This window comes from Carassius gibelio, chromosome B9 (assembly GCF_023724105.1).
Source record: "Carassius gibelio isolate Cgi1373 ecotype wild population from Czech Republic chromosome B9, carGib1.2-hapl.c, whole genome shotgun sequence".
Lineage (NCBI taxonomy): Eukaryota > Metazoa > Chordata > Actinopteri > Cypriniformes > Cyprinidae > Carassius > Carassius gibelio.
The window spans coordinates 2,325,419-2,351,578 of record NC_068404.1 but is presented as its reverse complement, the minus strand read 5'-3'; the positions used below and the strand labels follow the sequence as shown (position 1 = coordinate 2,351,578).

At 35.6% G+C, this 26,160-nt stretch overlaps 1 protein-coding gene across 1 annotated transcript in view; it reads right to left on the bottom strand.

The window, feature by feature from the left end:
- Positions 1-146: 146 nt before the first annotated feature.
- Positions 147-26,160, bottom strand: part of chn1 (chimerin 1) — a 47,417-nt gene continuing 21,403 nt past the window's right edge. The window contains exons 7-13 of the mRNA XM_052565938.1: positions 13,730-13,807; positions 11,415-11,499; positions 6,103-6,276; positions 4,916-4,993; positions 3,320-3,457; positions 2,968-3,073; positions 147-1,002 (exon numbers count right to left, since the gene is read on the bottom strand). Of these exons, the coding sequence (XP_052421898.1) occupies positions 831-1,002; positions 2,968-3,073; positions 3,320-3,457; positions 4,916-4,993; positions 6,103-6,276; positions 11,415-11,499; positions 13,730-13,807 (831 nt within the window). The 3' untranslated portion in view covers positions 147-830. The remainder of the gene's footprint in view (positions 1,003-2,967; positions 3,074-3,319; positions 3,458-4,915; positions 4,994-6,102; positions 6,277-11,414; positions 11,500-13,729; positions 13,808-26,160) is intronic.

Here is a 26,160-nt window from a genome sequence, read left to right as displayed (position 1 = left end):
CACTCTCTCACACACACACACACACACACACACACACTCTCTCACACTCTCTCACACACACACACACACACACACACTTATCTGCTGTGACAAAAAAAAATGACAATTTTAATGGATAGATTTGTTTAGAATTAACGGACCCAGAACACGGTGCTAAAAGCACATTTTAATAAATTAACGTCTTCATGCTGAAATCAAGTACAAAAACACAGAACCGAAAACATCAAGCAGTCATGTGAGCGTAAGAGTGTTTCCTAGAGATCAAGGATCCTGAAGTAGACATGGACTGGAAATATTCTCAGTTTACAGCAGAAGTCAGTCTTTCGACTCGTGAAGGCAGAACAGAGTCAGATCAACCCGACAGAAGGAGTAGAAAACAACCAAAAATAGAAACAAATCACTGATTAAAAAAACAAATCTTGGCGACACTTTACCTGCTGAGCCACAGACATCCACATACACCCATGAATAACAAACCTCTATGAACCAGTAGGAATGATGAAGCCTCTTTATTTATGGCTCTTCAGGTAAAGTGTCTCCATAACTGACGATATCAAAGTCACAATGTTTTACAAAAACAAAAGAAAAAAGCCTGTTTGGAACAGAAACCCACTCTGCTGGACGCGACTGAGCGATGCCATCCCATAATAATGCTGAGGTACGTCACACACTCCTCAGCTTCAGCGACCCCCGACAAAAATGGGGAGGAAGACATGCAAGAAACAGGAAGAGAAGCCGTCAGACGGAGAGAAGTGTTAGTGAGAACTGCTCCAGAACGCAGTGTAACAGAAGAGTCCTTCATGTGGAGTCAGAGCAGAGGTAAACCGATGCTAGAAGAGGATGTCTTCGTTCTTGATGAGTAACTCCACCACCTGTCTCTGGTAGCGGATGTCGTTCAGAGCCGTCATGGCGTCCAGATCGGGCGCCCGCATCAGAGTCGGCCCGAACACGATGCCCAGATTCTCAGCGTTCATCAGGTTATGCTTCTCGTTCTGAGTTACCCTGCACACACACACACACACACACACACGTCAATAAAAATTAACTTTAACTTTGAACTGCAAAAGTGCTACATTTTCACTGGTTAACATCATGTTTGTCAAGGTTGTAAAAAACAGATCTAATGGGATATTTCATGTAATTTTTAAATGTACAGATTATTTTATTGTCTTAATTGTTTTGTGGTGAAATGTTGTGTAATATGTGATTTGACTGCACCGTTTCCCTTAAATGTCCCTTTCGTTTGAAATTGCTTTGCATCCAAATATTTCAACTCAAATCAATATTTTGTCTATTTATTTACTTATGTGGCAAGTTTTGCTACTTCAAACCGAATATTAACATTATATTAAATATGCAGTTTTTACAATAAATCTAGTTCAGCCTTACAAAATGTTTTTATGGTTAAGCAATCAGTCGTTTTTTTTGTTGATCCTGATATGACACACCTGTGAGGTGGATGGATTATCTCGGCAAAGGAGAAGTGCTCACGAACACAGATTTAGACAGATTTGTGAACAATATTTGAGAGAAACAGGCCTTTTGTGTACATAGAAAAAGTCTTAGATCTTTTGAGTTTAGCTCATGAAAAACAGGGGCAAAAACAAAAGTGTTGCATTTATAATTGTGTTCAGTGTGTGTATATATATATTAGGGCTGCACGATTCTGGATAAATTATGAATCACGATTTTTTTAGTCTCATATAGAGATCACGATTCTTCTACGATTCTGAACTAAAGATCTGAATAATCTGAATGAAGTATTAAACATTTTAATATACACTACCAGTCCAAAAGTCTTTGAGCAGTAAGATTTTTTTTATATAATTATTTTCTGCTCACAGAGCCTACATTCATTTTATCCAAAATACAACAAAAGTAGTAATGTTGTGATACGTTTTTACAATAAAAAAAAGGTTTTCTAATACTTTTATTTTGCAAGGATTCTTTAAATTGATCAAGTGTGACAAAGACAATTATAACAAAAGATTTCTATTTCACATACATTTTGTTCTTCTGAACTTTCTATCAAAGAAACCTGAAAAAAAAACTACTCATCTGTTTTCAACATAATAATAATATATTTTTTTTTGAACAGCAAATCAGAATATAAAAATGATTTCTGAAGATCATGTGACACTGAAGACTGGAGTAATGCTGCTGAAAAAATCAGCTGTGCATCACAGAAATAAATTACATTTTAAAATACATTCAAGTAGAAAGCCGTTATTTTAAATTGTAAAAAATATGTAAAGTTTTTCCTGTTTTTACTGTACTTTGGATCAAATAAATGCAGGTTTGGTGAGCAGAAGAGACTTCTTTAAAAAACATTACACATCTTATGGTTGAAAAACTTTTGACTGGTAGTGTATATATAATATATTTAAAACCCCAGTTTTTCTATATTAGAACGATTTTTGAACGATTCTCTTGAATGAAAAATTCATGCATTGACAAATACATTTAAGACACTTGTCGTCATGTAGCGGTGAAACAATGCCATCGACACAAACGTTATTTGAAGCGTAGTACTTTCAAAAGGGGATTTGCTCTATTTTAATCGCTGCCATATATACATCAGTGTTTATATCTGAATTATAAACTTTATCCCAGTATTTCTGTGATTAATATAAATGAAAGACAGAAATAATACTGTGTAGTTAAAAAGACTGTTTGTGAAGATGTAAACATGCTAACTGCTCTCTCTGTGTCAGCGGCAGTGCGAGCACGGATCTGAATGATCCGGTAAGACTTTGTCAAAGGTTTAACAGACTCGGGGAATCGTTGTCATTTAGAAATGAGATCGAGAGGGTGTCTGAATCGAGATCACGATCTTTTAACGATTAATCGTGCAGCTCTAACATATATATATATATATATATATATAATGTTGTGTTCCAAGGGAAAAAGTAAACTCGTATACAGATATTTGATGTTATAACAGGGGATCTGATATCGATTTCTCACCTCTTTAAATGTGCCATGAGATATCGCAGTGTTTCGCAGTGAGCCGGAGGCATCTGCTTCAGAGCTTCATGCAGAGCTTCTAAACGCTCATCTGGGTCCGTCAGCTCTGACACAAACAAACAAACAAACAAACAAAAAACAACAGGTCAAAAACTTGCATCCGTCTCGACAGATCTGCAGGCAGCAAGACTTCTGGATATCAACACTGGATATTATTTTCTGCTTACTACATTTGAGGTCTGTAGTTTTCCGCACCATTACATTTGGGACAATTAAAAAATCTGACGTGATTAAGTTCAAAGAACAAACATTAAATGAACATGAAATGAACCGCGTGGGGCGTGTGACTCACTGGCGGTCTCGATGAAGCGTGGGTATGCGTCATAGGTGATGACGGGGATCGGCAGGTCTCTGAAGTACAGTTTAAGAGCACCGGTGATCACGTTGATGTCTTCATAGACGTTTACGGAGATGTCTGCTTTCTCTCCATCTGAAAACATTCACACAGAGACACATTTCACCCCGGGCTCCAGGGAACTGCTCTCATTCACACAGACAGGGCTCTTGTTCAGCTCCGGGGACTGAGCATTAAACATTTAGCTAACTTGATCTTATTCTGAGCTTGTGAGAATACTTCTGTACTGTGATGCTGCAGGTGTTTAGTGTTATTATGCTTCTGTATTACAGGCTTCAGTGTTATATAAACACATTTGGAGCCATTAATACTCCTTTAATATGCTTGTTTTGCTTACCAAGGCTGCATTTTTTTACATAGTAAATATATTAATCATAGTAAAATTGTGAAAGATTATTGCAGTTTTTTTTTTTTTTTTAACTATTTTAATACATATGGAAATACAATTTATTCCCGTGATGCAAATCTGAATTTTCAGCATTTTTACTCTTTACTCGAAAATCTTTTATTTTGTGGCACATGATCCTTCAGAAATCATTCTAATATGCATAACTCTATTCTGATCAAATATATTAGTGCTGTCAAACAATAATCGCATTAAAAATGAAAAAAATTACATACTATATGTATGTGTATTCATTATGTATTTAGACACATACAGTATATATTTAGAAAATATGTATTCATATATTTTATATATGAAGTAACATTTTTCTTGTAAATATATACTGGATGTAATGTGTATTTATATACATAATAAAGATACACAACACACATACATATATAAACGAAATCCTACTTTGGATGTGATTAATTACGTTTAATCATTTGACAAAAAAAAAAATCTGATTTATCAAAAATTTCGACTGGTACTATTAAAATATTTCTTAACATTTATGAACTTCCTTTTATTTTACATTTTATTTGCATGTTTGTAATCATTTATTTATATGAAGTTTTTACTGTTATTATATATTTTTTTTATATTTAAAAAATGTTTTATTTTTAGTAATTCTGTGAGTTTCCATCTTATATTTATATTTTTTTACCTGAACTTTATTTCAAGAAACAAAATAAAATGGTAAATAGTGAAATTTATTTAAACATTAATATTAATAAATAGTAAACCCCTAATAGTAAAATGAATCAAATAAATAAACAACTGAAATAACACTGCAGTCAAACAGCGTCAAATAGAAACCTGTAAAGATCACACGATTTCTTCCCCTCTAGCTGGTTTATATCCTAATATCAGTTCATTATGAAACAGTAACGCATCTGAATACCAGCAGATGGGCGAAAATCCTCCTACAAATGTGCCACTTTAACATTTAAGCAGCTCAGACTATTTCACATTACATAAACCCACAGCTCTAAACGCAAGACAAAGAGTGACCTAAAAAAGCAGCGGTGAGCGTGTGTATGGGATTCATCAGGATTACACACACAGATACACGTGTAGGCGTGTGTGTGTAGGAATGTGGGGGTTGTGACGAATCAGTACTGTACACGATCAGACAAAACACCACTCACCTCTGTCGAACGATAACTTCACATCTTCAATTAAGTCACTGAATCCAGAGACTCGATAGAGACCCTCCGACTTCAAACCTGAGAGACGAGAAGGTTGAAGAATGTGTTATACACTACACATAATGAGTCACTGCATCTCTAGTGCAATAAGAGCTGAGCTGATAATGTGTAGCACTGTCAAGAGCTCTGAATATACTACCTGTTAAACTAAAGATTTGGTAGTATTAGAAAAACACAAGATATCCTTGAGAAAACAAGAAACAAAAACATAAAAAACAACAAATAAAAAAATAAGAAAAATGAATTAAATGGGCTGAAGAAAAACTGCAAAACCCAGTGGTTGTAACATTGGTATTATGAGTTTTTTTTTTGTTTATTAGAAAATATTCAAATCAAAGTGCACACACACACAAAACAACAACTAAAAAATATTAAATGGGCTGAACAACAACAAAAAACATATCTTCAACAATGTTGTGAAAAAAAAAAAACCAAAACCAAAAAACAACATAAAAAACTAAACGGGACAAAAACTAAATGCAGCATAAAAAACTAAACGCGACAAAACCAATATGCAGCATAAAAAACTAAATGGGACAAAACCAAAACAAACCATAAAAAAAACTAAATGTGACAAAACCAAAACAAAGCATGAAAAACTAAACATGACAAATCCAAAACAAAGCATAGACAACTAAACGCGACAAAACCAATATGCAGCATAAAAAAACTAAATGGGACAAAACCAAAACAAACCATAAAAAAAAACTAAATGCGACAAAACCAAAACAAACCATAAACTAAACGCGACAAAACCAAAACGCAGCATAAAAAAACTAAATAGGACAAAACCAAAACAAACCATAAAAAAACTAAACGCGACAAAACCAAAACAAAGCAAAAAAAACTAAACGCAAACAAAAACAAAACAAAGCATAAAAAACTAAACGCAACAAAAACAAAACACAGAATAAAAAAAACGATACACAACAAAACCAAAATAAAGCATAAAAAAACTAAACGCAACAAAACCAAAACACAACAAAAAACTAAACGCAACAAAAACAACACACACAAAATATTTATAACACATCACTGACCATATAAAACCAAACCAAAAAACATTTCACAATCATAACCCTTTCTATCTCTTGCGTGTTGTTGGTGTGAAGCAGTGGTTTAGTCACCTCGGGCTTCGATCTCTCGTATGCACATGTCCACCACCATGGGTCGTGTAGTGTTATGAGCCTTGACCAGCGTGGTGAGGTCACAGCTGTACACCTTCTTCACGTGCTTCAGGTCCGGCTTGCAGTCGTTGGGCACCATCTTCGAGCACTGCTTATGGACATTCAAGCCACAGTCTGAGAAACACACACACAAACACACTTCAGCTGAGCAAACAAACTAGACAATCCTAGACTTCATTTCATCATTCCTGTCAAACCCATGGCTAAATCAATCCGTGTTCAGTCATACGCTGAAATCAATGAATAAGTATGTTGTGTGTGTTATCGATCCTGAGGCGGATATGCTTCAGTTAAATTAAGAGTCGGCTTTCATTCGGCTTCATCAGTGACCTCTCCTGACCTCTGATCAGTGATGACAGCGCTTCTGATTGGCTGACGGGATTTCAATAGTGTCACCTTGGCTATGACAGAATTTGCCAGGAATACAAATGGTGCCTTATAAAATATGCATGAGCCATTTCTGGCACCTAATAGCTTCATATGACCCTCAACAGTAAATCTCTGAGAATGTGTGAAAAAATGAAATAAATAATAGCTAATTAAGGGATGGAACCTCATGTTGTTTAAACTTCCTGTCAGTTCTACACTGTCCTATACTAGTAAAGTAAAAAAAAACGCCAAAAAAAATGCCATCTTACAAAAAAAAAAAAAAAAAAAAATGTTTTTGTGTATGTATCCCTTTAGTTATAAAACACTGCACCAAACACACATTTTCACTTAAAAATAAAACCAAAACAAAAATAATAAATAATGTTTTAAGAAATGCAGTAAGTTTTTTTAAATAGTTTTTTTTTCTGTAAAAATAATTAAACAAAACTAAAAAGCTGAATTCATCAAGCACAGGCAGAATATGTAAATTTTATACAATTTGCATAAAATATAAAAATTTATGCAAGGATAATTGTACGAAAATTTTACGGAAGAATGAGAAATTTACATAATAAGAATAAAACAGTTTTTCTCAAATGGGTTTATCATACTTGTCCCGTCTTTCATTGTGGGACAAACAGAAAGTCCCGCCCCTAACTCCTGCTATTGGTTGAGCCAGTGTTGTTATTAAGTTATTAAGAGTTTCTTAAACTAAAAAACAAAAAAAAAACCTAACAAACGGCAATATTTTGATAGTGTTTTACATTATACCATAAAAATCAACAATAGCTCACACGGCACACAATCCAACCCCCCAACCCCCCCCCCCCCCAAAAAAAAATCATTACTTATTTTACAAAGCAAAATCTAACCAACTCCCAACTGCGACCATGCAAGCAGGCTAAACACACACACGAGAACTCGCACAGCATATGCAAATTTAGGCAAATTATCTGATTAATATATAATGTGGCCTACTAAATGGGACAGCTGCTTCAAAGCAGGTACCAGAGACCGAAAACAGAAAAAAAAGAGGAAGAACGCAGAAAAACAGGGACAAGAAGCAGACAAATAAAAGACTGCGAGCTCAGGGCAGATGTGTGCCACACTGAAAACAACGTGACCTGGAAGAAAGAGAAAGAGAGAGATCTGTCCTCAAACATAAAGCTGGAGTGGGCAGAGAGTGTCAGTCCTGCGGGCTTCAGCAGACCTCGTTTCCTGCAGTAAATGAGCCAAACGCTCGGCTCTGCTCTGCTCTCTGACTGTCATTCTCATTCACACAGTCAGCCTTTGACTGTCGACTAAAGAGCAATTACAATTAAGCACGATGATAAGCAAAAATCGATCTTAAATGTAATATACAAACTTATACTTCTACAAAGAGTTGGATTAAATGACTAGACAAGTTACACCTTCCTTCATGAATTTTACTGTACACATCTTTACATTAAATAGAAAAAATAATAATAAAAAAAAAAAGGATTTACAAAAATATTTTGTCAAGGTGCTGCAAAAAGCCTTATTTACATGACATTTGTAAATCACGAGCATGATGTTTTTAGGTCGTGCTTTTATGCAAAATACTAATTTGGGATATTTTACTGGGGATAAGTTGTTGTCTGTAAGAATGCATTTTAAGGTCATAAAGGCTTAAGATGAGGTTAAAAAATGAATTTGACATCTTTGACCCCAAATTTTAATTTGTAGCTGGCGACCGATTTCCTTTTTTCTTTTTACTACAAAACAATAAGAGGCGATAGTCCCCCCCCCTTCTGACTGCTGGAATTAGAATGAAGTATAATCTAAACCACTGAATGCAAATACTGAAATATTGGCTGACACTTATTGTAAAGATTGTGCGGCGTGTGATTAAAAAGCGTCCCCTTGAGCGACTCCGTCGTCCTGAGACTTAAGCCATGCAGAACTGTAATTATTTTTGAAAAAGAAGAGCGAGGTTTATGATAAGCGGAGGAGACAGGCGCTAATAGAGGACACATCTCTAATGCATTCAATCTGTTCGCTCAGGTCTGCCGAGGCCTTGTTCAGCAGAGGGGCGTAGAGGTGACCCCTGGCCCACATGTGGACAGAGACACATCAGGACACGCACACATATAAACAAGAGAGTTAAATATAGCTAAAAGATTTACTTAGATAAAAAAGGGGTTTTATTTGAAGCCAGTATATAAAATTCAATACAACAATAATGAAATTATTTTAGTATCACTGAAATACTATCAAAGTTTAGTTAATATTTTAAATTCTATTTTGGTTATATATAAATTATTGTGATTTTTTTTGTAATTACTAGTAGTTTTTATTTGACCTATATAGTCTAGCCTATCTATATAGTTTTAGTGTATTTGGTTTTAGTTGTTTTATTAGTTATAATTGCAAGTAAATCAAAATGAGATAATGTTGCCTTGGCAGCCAGCTGAAATAAATTAAAATAAGTAAAATAAAAAAAAGCATTTTATTATTTTAGTTAATGTTTATTTTAAGTTTATTTTACAAATGTTATACTTTTTCCCCCTAAGGTTTTAGTTTTTTATTGCATTCATATTTCCTGAGAAGACATGTAATAATCAGCTGTAAATGATTATTGAAAATTAATGCACAATGCATCCTTTGCATGCACATTCCTTTTCAATAATTCAATGGTCCGGAGTCAATTATTCTCCTCAAACCACAGTTACAACATAGATTTGCCAATGAAATGCATTACCTTAAGACATTTTCTGGTTTTATCCTGCATATGCACAGTTACATTGTTACTTTCCCATGCATGACAAAATTGTGCACAAAAAATAATTAATGCATTACGAAGAGTAAAGCATTATGCCTACGTTCTAATTAATTAGGAACATCCATAACACATTATAAATACAGGCTTTAGTTAAAGTGTTACCCAAAGGCATTGTAGAAGCAAATATCTTTCCATTGTGAGAATGTTTTGAGCGGTTCCTGTATCCTGAAATTCCCTCTCACACTCACCGTGTGACCCAGCGCTGCGACGAGTCCTGAATTTTAATGCGTTTGTGTGTCTGTGTGTGTAAAGTGGAGCTGGTTGTGAGCTCTCAGCCCCTCTTCTCATTATAAAGACGTGCCAGCTTTGTTTTCAGTCTCTGCCATGATGGACTGGGCCGAGGGGGAGGGGGAGCGCTATATCCTCTCATGAGGCAATGTGGCACAACATGCCCGGGCACCGGGGCTGGCACGCTGGCAGACACCCAAAACAACAGCCCCGAGTCTCGCTCTCACAGACCAAAAGCACGAGAAAGAAAGCATGTCAGATCGCAACGCTGAATGCAAATATCTACATCAAATGAGATTTCATTGCCCTAGATTCTGCTGGCATCACAGAATATGAGAGAGAGAGAGAGAGAGAGAGAGAGAGAGAGAGAGAATGATATGGGTAGAGGTGAGAAAAGGAGGTGGATACAAATAGCGTAAAACATGTCTCAGAATAAGGGATTTCAAACGAGCTGCTTTCAAAATAGTCCCATGCATTATTCATGAAGCCAGTTCATGAAAACATATGTGTCGCTCACATTATCCTATAAATAAATCATTAACACACAAACTACCGACCACTGAGAAAAAAACCCTGAATTAAACCGAGATTAGAACTCCTAATATGTATTTTAAAAATCCTGTTTTGCACAGAAAAAATGAAAGATAAATAACATTTTTGCATGCATTTAATAAAATGGTATAATTTCAAATGGCAGAAAGTGGAGGGATATTCTTTTAAAATAAAATAAAAATCTCTTAATCCGTCTGTTATCATCAATGTTTTCTCATTTCAGCGCTCAGTTGGTTTCTTGCAGATGTAGTCCAGTGAGTGCTAATGAGCAATCACATCCACATCAGCCAGAGCCACACACTGACCTACGAGAGCTCTGATCGTGTGTGTGTGTGTGTGCATAAACACACCATCAACTCTGCACGAGATATATACAGGAATCCTCATGTCACCCCTACAAAACCCCAAATCTTTCCTAAAGTCATCAGATGAAGCTATTAAACATTTCAGAGGGGTTCAGCGGGGGTGGAATTAATGGCTTTAATGACACACAAATTATACTCCGTTTACACAAGGGTGTATCATTGTGCAGCATTACAATCACGGAGAACCCCCCACTTTTACATTTTTTTTTATGCCAGCATTTCAATTGATTTCAGGAATTGTTTCCTTTTTAAATCACTTCCTACATTCTTAATAATAAAGGTTCTTTTATCGGCATCTGTGGTTCTATGACGAACTTCATCATTCATGGAACCTTTCCACAAAACCTTCTTTATACTGGTTCTTTAGATTATTAAAATCTTCACACTTTTTTTTATGAACCGTTTATGAAAGTTTCTTTAGGGAGTCCAATAAGGCTCTTTATTTACATTGCTTCAAAAAAAAAAAAAAACTTTTGGAATGTACTACAAACCTATCAAAATCTAAAATAACAAATAATAATAATAATAATAATAATAATAATAATAATAAAAACACTTGTAGTCAAAAAGTGAGCTAATGTTTTCTACACACTTAAAAAAGAAAAGAAGGTTCTTTATTGGCATCAAAGGTTCCATGAAAAACCTGTAACATTCCGCAAAAGATCTTTAGATTGTTAAAATGTTCTTCACACTAAGAAAATAATGGTTCTTTTAAGAACTGTCCACTGAAAGGATTTTTGAGGTTCCAATATTTGTATTTCTTTTGCATTAAAAAAAAGTCTATGAATGAGTTTCTATATGAATGTATTCAAAATGTCTGTAAAATAAAAATGTAAATAAATGTTTTAATAATAAGTACTTAATAACCAAGTAATAACTATGTAATAAGAAAGGTAGGTTGAGTTTGATTTTGCATTGGGTGTGTGTTGATTTACCTGCACATTTGACTCCCTGAGCGATGAGTCCCCACATGAAGTTAGCACAGTACTCGCACCAGTGTGGCCCTCTGAAGGTGTGCACCTGCAGGACAACACACAAACACAGTGACACAAATCAACCTCTGCTCCTCTGAGCCGCTTTACACCTGCTAATAGAGACGGATGTGTGATTAGAGACACCAGCAGTGTCAAATCTGACTGCCGTTTAATCCAATCACTATTAATCACTATTAATCAACAGCCAGAGAGCGAGCGAGAGAGGGAGAGAGAGAGAGAGAGAGAGAGAGAGAGAGAGCGAGGGGCATTTATCAGGAGGAAAGCCCTGGTCTCTCGCTCTCTCCTCTTCACCAGGTTTATCAGATGTGTATAAACGCTCCTCTAGGACGGGCCCTGGCTCTCTGAGAGCTCTTCTGGTCTAGTGGCAGGACCTAGCAGCAGAACTATCTTACATTAGATGATGAAATCACTGTACATCACTCCGACGTCGACATGAGAAGTGCCCCATTTACATATAAAAGCGTTCAGAGGAATTTAAATGATTGGATATTTACAGAGCTGGGGGATTTGAGCAGTTTATGGAAAAGAGCACAAAGAAAAGCATGATGCTTTCTGGATTAACAAAAGAAAACCTTGCTTTTATATCTATCTATCTATCTATCTATATGAAATAATTTATATTACAATGCTCTCAGCAATGCATTATTTTAACTGGCTAAACTTTAATACTATAACTAACTTACAACCTCGTTTTAAACTTAATTCATATTAATACAGTAAATAATATATATATATATATATATATATATATATATATATATATATATATATCTCAAACTTTAATTCATATTTGTAAAACAGTCTAAATTAATAGAATTTGTAATTTAGCAATTGACATTTTTAATATGATTATTTACTAATCAAAAATCTGAAATAATAAAATTATACATTATATACACCCACCATGTGTTTGTTTATGTTATATAAAACTTATACACTATTTTTTTTTACATACTATTTATCATTCATTATTAATTTATTATTTTTATTATTATTATTAAGTAATAAAATAAAAAAATAATATAAATAAATATAAATGTATAATAAAAATATATATTATATGCACATATTACCCCCAGGTTTTTTTTTTTTCTTTCGGCTGAATGACTTTATTATGCCAGTATAGCATGTCTAGTATATGAGTGTTCAGTGTAAACACTGCTGGTTCTATGCTCCTCATGATAATAACTTCAATTGTTAGTAATTTTCAGTTTACTGCTGACAAAAGCAGCAGCTATCCTGTATCTGAGCATCAGTTACCATGTGACAACAAGGAGAAAACACAAGCATGAGAAAGAAAGCGAGTCAGCAGTCTGTGAGGGTTTGAGTCTACAGACGACCTGAAGCTGAGAGCGGACACTACCTGCTGAAGACAGAAACGTCCTCACGTTTACCAATCCTCTATCAGATCCTAATCTCCCCATCTGTCCCCAAACCACCTCCCTCACGCTCCCTCTCTCATGCAAACACATGATGTTTTTATTTGATTTGTTTTTCAGGACCCCTGGCTTCAAACTGTCTCTAATAAACCGCCTCTTAAATGGACTCGTGGCTTACAGCATCTCAACTCTTCCAACGTCTCCAGAAACCTGCGCTCGCTGTCACAGCAACAACACACCGCTCGGGACGCAGTGAAATCAGATTTGGGAGAATTTGCATAGCATGCTGTGACATAGTCGCTCTGAAAGTGAGTCACAACAACACAGCACAGTCGACATTTCAGCGAATCAGAGTATTGAGACGCAAGTGAAAACATTATGCATATTTTCTAATCCCAATAGCAAATAGTTTTTGCTCGTTTAAGCAAAAATCAAAATTAACTCCGGAAGATTTATGCATGAAACAAGAAAGAAATCCAGTATTAATTTATCAAACATACTTTAAATGAATTTAGTTTTGTTAATTTGACAAAACTGTGCAGCATTTCTTTTCAAGACAATTAAAATCACCAAAAAACTAAACATTTCAGTGAATCATGTCAAAATTGAGGCCAAATTGAAATCATTTTAAAAATGAAAAACTGTTTTGATTGACCACAGATACTAATATTACCAACTTTATTTACATTATACCAAGATTATCAAAATCACTACAATAAGCTTTATGCGTGAAACAAGAACAAAAAGATCCACTTCTTGAGACAAATAAATTGAGAAAGAAATATGGCATAATATTCCTTGCTTCAAGACTTTATGCACACATAATGATTTCCAGTAAGACAATCCCATTAAAGCAGGCCGTGAGCGGATCCTTACCTTGAAGTTGTGGACTTTGTCGTACTTGGGCGCCCATTCGCTCTCCTTCAGCGTGGCTCGACGGACTAGCGAGGTGAGCTGTGAATAAGCAAAGAGTTTGAGAGGTTGCCAGAGAGTGGCCGGAGGTTTCTGAGGACTCATCTTCATCCCCAGAGCAGCGGCCACCATCCCCTGCTCCTTGCCCTCTGCCTTGGCCTTGTGCACCAGAGACTTCTCCTCCTTACGGAGAACACAGGACTCGCGGGACGGCATCTCGCACGCTCCACACCAAACACAACGACCAAAGAAAACTTAAGCTCAACTCCGAGATTCCCAAACAGACCCTTCTACATCTTCTGCCAGAGACCTGAGGGTGCCAAAACAAATCACCAATGTGAACGTGCGGTTACTCCAAGCTGAGCGTGTGAAGCCCCTGCGCCTGGCTCTTCCTGGGCATCTAGATGCAGATGAGATGAGTTGAGTTAATCCTGTCCTGCCTGCGAGCAGCAGATATCCTCTCTGGAACGCTGCCTCAAAGAGAGAGAGGGGGGAGGACAGGGACAACCCAACCACAGTCACACCAAATTACACCGCTCCAATCAGCCAATCACAGCAGAGTCTGTGAGAGAGCTCAGCCCGCCCCTACAGCAACCGAGAGAGAGAGAGACAGAGAGAGAGACGGGGAGAGAGAGAGAGAGAGCGTAGGGGGACTGTAATGAGAGGTGAATGAGTCATGGATCAGCTCTGAGCTCATACTCCTCTAAAAAAAAGCACAAAGCCACCAGTCCACCATAAACACAACCCACACTGTGACACAATTTTTTTAAGAATTACAGCTCTGCTGCTTGTTTGTAAGGCTGCGCAATTTGGCGAAGATTTTGTGAGGGCTATATGTATGGGCTATAAAATATTATCAAATAAATATTAAAAATATTTTAATTTATGCATGTCAATTCATTTCAAAATATTTAAAATATTAAACCGACAACAACAACAACAATAATAATAGATATTATTATTAAATACAAAAGCGTATTTAAGAAAAAAAAAATTATAAATGAACAAAAATATTTCACTGTAAAATGAAAGCGTTTAAGAAAATAATATAATTTACAACTGTAAAATTGTATTACTAATAATTATTGCGGTCATAATTCATTTTAAAATGTCAAACAATATTATTATTCATACAGAAACAAGTGTTTAGTAAAAATAATTAAAACATTTTATGTTCCCACTTTATATTAGGTGGCCTTAACTACTATGTACTTACATAAAAAAATAAGTACACTCTACTTATTGTGTTCATATTGTATTGTAAAGCACTTTTGCTGCTATTGAGGTGGGATAGGGGTAAGGTTAGGGTGAGGGTTGGAGGTATGCGTAAGTTTAAGGGTGGGTTAAGGTGTAAAGTATGGGTCAACAGTGTAATTATAAATGTAATTACAGAAATTAAATACAGATGTAGTTACATGTATTTTTTTTTAATATAAGTACAATGTAAAAACATGTATGTACACAATAAGTACATTGTACTAAATTAATTAAAATGTAAGTACATAGTAGTTAAGGCCACTTAATGTAAAGTGGGTACCATTTTATTTTATACTGCAAGTGTAATGATCATTGATTTTTAGTAAGATTACAACACTAATAATACTACTGTAAAATTACAATACAATACTATACTCTTACAATACTAATAAAAACTACTGTAATTACTACTGTAAAATTACAATATTTAATACTTATCAATACCAATATACGGCTTAATTTCTTCTTTTTTTTAATGTTAAACGTATTTGTTTTATATACAGATGTTGATGAAGTTTGTGCGGAGCAGCGTTTACTGTGAACGAATCCGCTCTGAGCTGAAAACACTGGCGGATCACGAGTAAATGAACACAGTGCTGCACTTCACTACGTAACACACCACAGCGCATGCACTCAAATCATGACTGAGGTTTACTTTTAATTAACTGTATAGTTACTTACTAAGTGTCTTATCACACCGCTCTCTGGAATACTTGACTGTAAATGCTCAGTAAGGTAAACGTGTGGTCAAATATTTCTGTATAATTACGCAAACCTGACCACTGCTCACAGTAACCAATGTCCTAACTATTTCACAGCTAGTTTCATATCTCTTTTATTACGCCAAGAGATCTGAATCATACAAGAGAAAATTTTCCTTTGTACATAATAAAAGAATTTCAACTCAAATCGATATTTCAAGTCCCATGTTTTTATGTACTGTTCAGTGAACGGGGTTTGTCATAAAACATTAATAAAATAGCGATTTTTTTATATTGGACACAGGGATTCACCGGGACTGAAGCTGCACACCGTGTAATGAAATCAACTTCTGCTTCATACAGAGTCTCTCTTCCCCATCACACACACACACACACACACACACACACACACACACACACACACACACACACACACACACACACACGATCAGATACTGCAATCTGCTTTCATAATTCACAATGACAGCATCAGCCAAAAGACTCTGGATCTTTCCCAAACAGATCAGATGGAGATTGTGTCTAAACACTGTCTCTGTTTGTGTGCTATTATTATACTGCACATTATACACTGATATATTGGCCAGGATGATTAATTGGCTGATATTTGGAAAGACATCGGTCAACAGCCGCGCCTGTCTTCACCTTCACTCCTGTCTGTCCTGAAACGTACCTACAGCTGTCAATCAAGACATGCACTCTTAGCTTACAAATGTTTTGAAGGAAGGTACCGTTCAGCAGTTTGGGGTCAGTAAGATCTTTGAATGTTTTTTGTAAAAAGCCTCTTTTGCAGACTAAGTGTGCATTTATTTGATCAAAAACACAGTAAAATCTTTCATTACGTGATTACTAAAATTTAAAATAATAGTTTTCTATTTGAATATATTTGAAAATGTAATTTATTCCTGTGATCAAAGCTGAACTTTCAGCATCATTCCTCCAGTCTTCAGTGTCACACGATCCTCAGAAATCTTACTGACCCCAAACTTCTCCGTCTTCCCGCCTTCTAAAGCAATAGTCAACTTAAGATGCATTTTTAAGATGCATATGCAACATTATGCTTCTATTTTCATTTTAAAATCAACTTTAAGCTCAAACAAAGTATAAATCTCAATCACTTGCATTCTCACTAAATTCTATTATCTTGGTAAAGTTGAATTCAATAAACTTTCCTCAGGCTTGCACTAATCCTGGTAGGCTGATTAACCAACAAGAATTTTAAATTTTGCTTTTTAAAAAGGTCTGAGTTGCACCTTCCTATGCATGTTTTCATTGTTTTATTAATTAACTTAAGCATTAATGTGCCATGCTGCATGTGTGAAGCACTTCGAATGTTAATTATAATCGAACACACTCTTCCTGTCTCATCTCAGCTGGACTGTTCATCCTCTTCTGACAGCAGTATGTTGGATCCAGACATACCAGAACACACACACACACACACACCACGCGTTTCCCTTTGATCAATTGCACAGGACTCGATCCTCTCCAGCGCCGGTGAGCAGAGTGCAGAGTGCTCAAATGGAGGGCTGGATGAGAGACCTCCCGCCTGCTGCCTTCCAGATCAATAAGCCAAGCGGAGGCAGAGAACAAGAGACCGCTGGAGTCGAGATGAAACGCTCGGTGTCAGAGTCCGTCTCCCGGCAGACAGCTGTGCCAGGTGGCTTTCATGTGTGCGCACTGGGCCTGTGTTTGTGGACCGCGGCTCCAGAGCACATCAGCATGCTGCGTCTGACCGGTCCGTCTGGCAGGAAGTGGGCTTACAGGCCCATCTCTAATTGACCAGATCGATCTTCCTGCTTTCTCAAATGCGTCTGGAGGTAAACTGTGGTCATAAATGGGGCGGAGGCGAAGAATGGCTAATTCAAGGCCATTTCCTTTCTTCTCCCAAAACGACACGAGCGAGTCCATCTGTTTGTGCAAACACTCGTTCAGTCCGACACTCAACACCTGATGGGTTCACAGGAGTTTGACATCTCTGATTTGCCCAGAGAGAGAAACACACACACACACACACACAATTTGGCCACATTATCTGCTGCTCTATGATGTTGAAGTATTAACACAGTTTATTTTAAAAAAAAGTCTTAGTTTAAAAAAAATTGAACTTGATAATACACCTTTTATTTAATTTAATTTTATTTAATTTTATTTTATTTTTTAATCATGTTAGTATCAGACTTCTGCTGAACATTTATGTGTTCTTCTCTCTATCATCCTTGTATTGCATCGCATTATATGTTTTGTTCCCCACAATAAAAACTACTGAGATTTGATCATAAAACTAAGCATTTAAAAACCATTTTATTGGGAAATACTGAGTGACATCTGATATTTACATGCATTTTATGCCATTTTTAAGTCTGTTACACTGATTTACATTAAAGGCGATCAGAATTTCATTTTACTTTTTGGTCACACAGATATCAGCAACTACACCATATTACGTTTGCTCGGTTTTAGCCTTTGATTAAAAGTTTTTATCTTCAAGCTCCACATTTTAGTATATACTATAGAAGTGTATACTATACAAAACGCATATGCAAACTTTATTTTTTTTAAGGGTTCAATAAATCGAAACAATAGATTTTTCCAACTATTGTTACATGTCAGGGATTATAGGTTTAAAAAAACTCAATATTTTCTTCCAATGCAATCTTTACAGCAACATTAAAGGTCAAATACAGCTTACACACCATCATCATCTGGATTATGCTGTTTTAACTCCAAAACAGTTCTCACCCAAAAGGGTAAAAAAAAAAAGAAGAAATCTATTTTATGTGAGTCTTAAAAAAATACAATAAAATAAAAATTCACATTTGCATTAACACACTAGGGCCCTACAAAATCCATTTTATTTTTTCCATATTACATTTTTTCCATTTTAATTTTTCTAGATTCCAGATTTCATTTATCACATGAGGAGACACTGACAAGACTGAGGTAATAAAGACGAGATGACAGCAGAAGATTAAATTAAATTTATGCATTTAGCAGACGCTTCTACAGTGCATTCAGGCTAACATGCATTCCCAGGGAATCGAACCCACAACCTTGCGCTGCTAACGCAATGGTCTACCACTTGAGTCACAGGAACACTAGATTTAATTTAGAAACAAAATACAAAAGCACATGTTTGCCTTATTATTAGTGAGTTTTCGTAGTCGTAGTGTTTTGTTGCTCATTCAATCAATTAACAACAAATTGCTGTAATTCCCTCCATCCTATCCTTCCCACCGCTCACTCTCTGCTTATTCTGAGCAACATACAAATGTCAAATACATTAACATCATGAATTTCAGTGTACAATCATCCAAACATCTTCATTCCATCGGTGCCCTGAAACACACACTTGAGTTTGAGAAAGTCTCTTCCGTCAGAGCTGCAGTGATGTGGGTGGTTATGTTATATAACGTTACATAAGGATGGGGTGATGCCTAATCACAGCACAGCCAATCAAACACTCACAGCACCATATCAACACCAAGATCAACGATCGCAGACCGGAACTGGGACACACATCATCCTCATAACAAGCATAACAACATGGAGGATAAAGCTGGTACAAGCCCAGAGACGCTTCATATGCATCCCTCTACTGTTCATACAAACGCCAACCTGAGTTATGAAAAGAATATTTCCCTTTCATTCTAGGTTAAGCTCAGTCAACAGCGCTTGTGGCATAGTGTTGATAACTATAAACAAAACATAACGCTCGTTTTCTTTAAAACATCCAAATTTAGTCTACCGTGAAGCACTTCTAATGGAAGTAAAGAGAGACAATTTACTCGCATTAATTCTTCTATTAAAACACGTATTATTTGAGATGTACAGCTGTGTCAATCATTGTTTTACAGTTGGTTTAGTGCTGACATGACATTATATGTGTCACACTAAAATCATGTTGTTTATAATTTGTAGCTATACTATTAATGTAAATATATTTTTACAATTATAAACCGGCGCCATTCACTTGCATTGCACGTGACTCACTGTGACACAAATTTGTGCTTATTTTAAAGAAAATTAGGAACATTATTAAATTAAGCTTCTGATTAAGCTCAACTTACAAACCCAGGATCACCTTAGGTGTGAAAAGTTGAGGAAAGGTGTGTTGTTACGTTTCTAAGTAAATAGAGTTTTGATGTAACAAAATTCCACAGACTTACACGAACATTCCAAAGTTCAAAGGTCAGTAAGATGTCAAATAAATACAGTTCCTCTTAACTTTCTATTCATTAAAGTATCTTGAAAAAGGTCTCATGCTAAATATACAAACGACACAAATATTAAACAAGAAAACTGATTTCTACACTGATAATAATCAGCACTGATTACTGACACTGAAGACTGGAGCAATGATGCTGAATATACAGCATTGATCACAGGAATGAATTACTTTTTAATAATATTTCACTGCATGCTTTTTCTAACATTTCATTGAACATAAGCTTATTTTTCAAAAACAAACATCTTACGATCCAAAATGTTTGAACGGTTGTGTACATTTAAAAGAGGAACCAAAATATTATAAAGTCTTTGGATTTTTTTTTTTTTTAACTTTAAGCAGCAACCACTTAGAAACCAGACAGTAATACATAAGCGACTGCAATGCAACACCCTAAAAATATTCATAACACCTTAGCGACTGCATAGCAGCACCCTGGCTGATATCCACAGAGAGTTTGGCACAGACAAGCACAAAAATCATCTGACTGAATATTCATACTTCAATTCTTTGCTCTAAAAACAAAACAACAACTGTAGATTGAGTAAAAATTGAGTTATGGGTCTCTTATACTATGATTAAATAGATGGGCGTCCTGTGACAGATCTGATATCTATAACAAAATTAATAATTTGATCTCAATTTCAACTTCACAACTGAACCAAAACATGTGTTTCTCAGCTCCAGTGTTTAGCTGTTGTTGATGCTGTACACTGCCCTTGAGTTTATCTCCATCTCTCTCTCTCTCCTAACTTTCTCGTTCACTTCCTCTGACTGTCACACGGTGTACTGCTGATCGTTACGCAACTCTCCCCCGCATGACAGAAGAGCAAGGACAGACACACACTTACACTACACACTGTGTGGCATGGACCAGGAGAGTGTTTTTAACCCATACCTGCATCACAATGCTTGCTCTGATACAGCTGCAATCCATCTGATGTAGTTAAGAGTTCAGCTTTTCACAGGGACTACATTTAGCCAAGCTCTGAAACCTCAACCTTTTGAGATAGTCATGGGGTCTTCCCATCCCAAACACTAAATTATAAAACCGTTGATAGCTGTGCTAATCAGTGTACAAATAAAAGCCGGTGAATGAAGATCTGATCACTCAATCACTGTATAGAGGTCCTGATGAGTCTAATGATGCGCTAAAGAGCTGTGAATCTTTAGTTTCAACAGTCAGATCAGATATATGTAGCTGCTAATGTAGGGTCAAGACAATTACTACAGTAATTACTGTGAAATGGCATTGGAGCAACATGATAAAAAAAAAAGATTGAAACCTCACAATTCTTGCTGTATTTCTTTAAATCTGAATTTATTTCCATATATCTCGCATATATCAGCTTAAAAGTCATCTGAAAAAGTCAAAATTGTGAAATATAAACTTTCCATTGCACAAAATAGTTGAAATGGTTTTAAAAATCACAATTGAAGGAAAGTCTGAATTTTATCACAGTGTTTTAGTGCCACATAAAAAATAAAATACACAAGATGACGAGAATAGTGTTATTATTTTGAGAAGGGAAATTCAAAGCACTGTGAGATCAAAGTTGAAATATTTTGAGAATGAAGGCAAAATTACCATAACAAAGTCATAGCAATATGTGAATAAAGTCATGGAAATAATATAATAAAGTTGCAATATTTTGAGAATTAAGTAAATTTGAGTGAAGTGAAAAAAAAAAACACTACTGCAAAACATCTAAAACTTTATCCTCATATTTATACAGCCTTGATATGCCGATTTTGACTTTATTCTCGAAATATTAGGAATTTAATCTCACAATGCTGCGACTTTATTTTCAAATATTTTTAGATTTTCACACGTTTTTAGATTCTTGTAATCTTATTATTTAGTTTTTTTACGTGACACTAAAATGACATTGTACAACTGTGTTATATAAACTAACAAACCTCAAAGTCAGAATATGTGTGTGTGTGTGCGCGTGTGTGTGCATATACACATATATATATATATATATATATACACACATACATATATATATTAGGGATGTCAACGATTAATCGATGATCGATTAATTGTCGATAAGAGATGCAATCGATTAAGGCTATCGATGGTCGGTTAACCAATTCAATGTTGGGCTGCGTGCGGCTCATGCGCACTCAACACGTGCGAGCGGCTGTGAGTGACGGTGACGATATATAAAAGCTTCATCATTCATTCACAATGTACAAATTAAGCTTTTAATGTGATTTAAACTTTAAAGTACATTAAAATAGAAACAACATAAAAGTTATTCAACATTAAATGCAATAGAAATGTAGTTACTAATCATTTCATCAGATAACTGTTTTATATCGTGCGCTTTGCAGGGCTGCGGGACACAGTGACAGGACAGGTAGTCTATTCATTCCTACAACTTGTTAATTCATTCCTACGAATTATTAATGTGGCAACTGTCCATGTTTCATTAATTTTGTTCCCTAAATAACCCATGATTTAAGTGAAATAAGGGAACAAATTAATAAATCGAACGAATTCTTAATTCATGAAATCTTTAATTTCCCTTCCCATGTTTACCACAGTAAGAGATGCGAAAACAGTTATTAAAAGCGAAAGATAATAAAATAAACCTGGGAAATTAGAGGGTTAGACTATGAAGATTTAGGAAAATAAACAATGCCTAAATATACTGAATTTGTGGAAATTCGTGACCAACCGGCAAACCAGAACAAAGCCGCGTAAATGAAGACTATGGGGTCCAAAAGCATGGTCGTGATCTAACATTTTCCAGTTAACCTATTATTCCTCTAATAAACAAAGCTTTTATACCACACTTGTCATAATCAGATCTTATCATTTCTAAATAAATAATTGCTGGATTCAAAACAGCGATTAATAGGCGCTGTGACCGACATAATCCTGGAGCATTCAGTTTAAATAGACCGTAGTATACCGGTCCACTCTGCTGTTATGCCAAGGACGTTTTTGCTCATATGAAGAGGATCATCTTTTCCGTCTATATGCGAATGCGTGTTAAGTACAAGCCTAGTTTACATTATAAATAATAGTTTAACATTCAAATACATTGCGAATATGGAAACATTTCGATTTGTGCCGAATGAGACATGAGCAATAACCTCCAAATAAATCTAGCCAAAGCCGCGCTCGCTCATCCTCGTCTGCACGCATGCACTGTCACGATCTAATGATTTTAATGATTACGGATTTTTTAAAATCTGACATTTTCTAGGACAGAATCCAGCAGGATCAAATTAATGTGAGCAACTGTGTTTTGGTGCAGCAGCGCCGATGTAGTTCACTTAATGTGCAGCGCAGTCACACGCGCTCCACATTTCGGATAATTTTATACAATAATGTCAGTTGAAAACATTGCAATTGTGCTTTAAAATACAACAACGAGCACCACAAAACCATTTAAAGATGCGCGTTCAGCGTTCTCCGTGCGGGATTGGAAACTGTCAACAAAGTAAAATGACCTCAAAAGTATGGCGCGCTCTCTTCATTTTATCAAATGATCATAATCGCATCTATTCATTTTATAATCCTGCTACTAGCATTTTATTCAGACTAAAACCTCTTTAATTCAAGTGAGAAAGCGTTTTGTGTGTGTGTGTGGCTTTTGCACATCCTGTCATACCGCTGACTGCGTGCCTGCAATAGACGCATTTTGCAGTATTATGGTTAACGATTAATCGATTAATTGATCGTTAATTTAAACGACGATCGATCATGGAAATAATCGAAATTTGACATCCCTAATATATATATATATATATATACACATATATACATACATATATACACATATATACATACATATATATATATATATATATATATATATATATATATATATAAAAAAAATCTCTAAAGAGAAAAATTGAGAAATTGTTGGATACAAAAATATTTTCTAGTATAGATTTTGAAACTTTGGAAAGAAGATGGCCCAATTACAGGATGTTATTAACCTCAAACAGGAAAAAAACCCAACAGATGAATCACTGTGTCAGATCCCTCAATCTATCACTAACCCACGTACACGACAGCATGCTATTTTTGTCAAATCACGTCAAGTGCGGCGTGTGCATGTTTCCTGCTCGAATGAACAGTGCTCTTCCAGACTGATGAACATCTGCAGTGATTTATGGAAACTACAGCGCTCCTAAAACACACTTCCTGTCTGAATCATTCAACCGTTCACACACTGAAATTATTCCTCAATCTGAAGACATACACTACTACTACTACGTCAGAACAGTGTGTATCTGTGTCAGAGAGAACATCTAAAAAAGCCTGCTTAAATATGCAGCTCATTTGCATTTAAAGCAATACACTCCAAAACAGCTCTTTATTTTAGACACACCTTGTTTAGACACACAAAAATGGCTTTTTTCCCCCCAGCTGTTATAATAAATGATTTGTTGGGTATTTCTGGCTGAAACTTCACAGACACATTCAGGGGACCAATATTACATAATAATAGGTGCCCTTTAATACAGAGCATCATTCCTGATTCATAATTCGTAAGCACACAATGGAAAATTGTGTGCACAAATATTACTCAAATAGAATAATACATCTACAAGTGTAACAGATAAACGGATGGTGTTATTCACACAAGTGTGAAGTGACCAACACAGTATTTCACCAGAGACTGTGGCTATGAGATACACAGCTGATTATCAGTCACACTGGGACTTTCCATTGACACACACACACACACACACACACACACACACAGAGCTGCTTCTGTCCAGTGTGCTCCACAAACCTCAGATCTAATGAACCCTGCGGCTCTCTTACTGCAGAAGATACATCAGAGACGAGTCAAAAATCACCATCACAGTCCCAGACCTCAATCTGCACACAGAACCTCAGACTACCAGATCATTTGATGTAATAGTGTAGGTTAATCCAATGCAAACAAAAAGTATTTGGATATTCAACTCACACTTTAAGCAAAAACAACTTACAAAATGATGCTTAAAGCATGTTTCCCAAAACCCTGGTCACTATAATCCTAAAATTGTCATGCTATTTTATCTCGGATAACAATAGCTATGTAAAATAGTAATGATAAAAACTTAAACTCTTTCCCTACCAGCATTTCTGAAAAAAGTTGCCAGCCAACACCAGTGATTTTGATGATTTTCACACAAATGGATGGCCTACAGTATATTTTGTTGTATGAAAATGCAACACCAAAATAAAGATCAGAGCCTCTACTTTTAAACCAAACAAATGTGTTTTATTTGAACTTAAATAATTATTTTAAATCAACACTTGAATACAAGTAAGTTTCATAAAAATGTATAGTTTTGAGCAAAAAGGTGAGAAAATCTATTTTTTTAAATCAAAAACAACATCAGGATAATATTCAGTAGGATTATCAAAGCATAAATCCAGTAAATCACTTCCATCAACACAGACATATACCACTTCATAGATCAACATTTTACTCTTAACATTATGCAGTTTTCATTTATATGCTGTCTATTGCTGAAAACATGAAAAGCTGTAAAACTCAGGGAAAGAGTTAAAAAGGGTAAAAAAAAAAAACTATTTTAAAGTAAAAATGCAATTAAATTATTGAAATATTAACTTAAAATCTCAGGGGGTACTTCAAGTAAATAATTTAAATTTCACTGCTGAACAAGTGATACAATGCCACATTTCTCCAAACTAGTTATGATGAAGAAACCAAGTCCGTCAATACGGTTAACATGAAGAAAACTTGTGACATTTTTACAGCGGTCAAACGTACTGGATTGTGCTAATAGTGAATGTGATTCTCTTCACCTGTGGCTCCTGTGTGAACTTGAGAACTGACCTTGTACATCCACTAAAAATCACCAACAACAGCTGATTTAGGACACACTGAGGATTTAGTTTTTTTTTATTATTAAATTTACTTCTGAAAAAAACTTTAGCAGCATTTCAACACAGATGCCACTTTGCATCCAATGCAGAATTCACACATTCAGATTAAGTGTCCATATCTGTTGAGGTCAGCGTTGATGAGCAAGGACAGAGAGGCATGTTGGTTCTTTTTTTAACCATGTGATAATCTTTTAACAAGCCTAATGAGGGTGAATAGAGGATGACTGCTCGATACTGCCAAGATACACAATCCCAACCTCTATCAAACAAGCAATCTGCTCTCGGTCACACACACAGACTGAATGCATGGATCCATCTC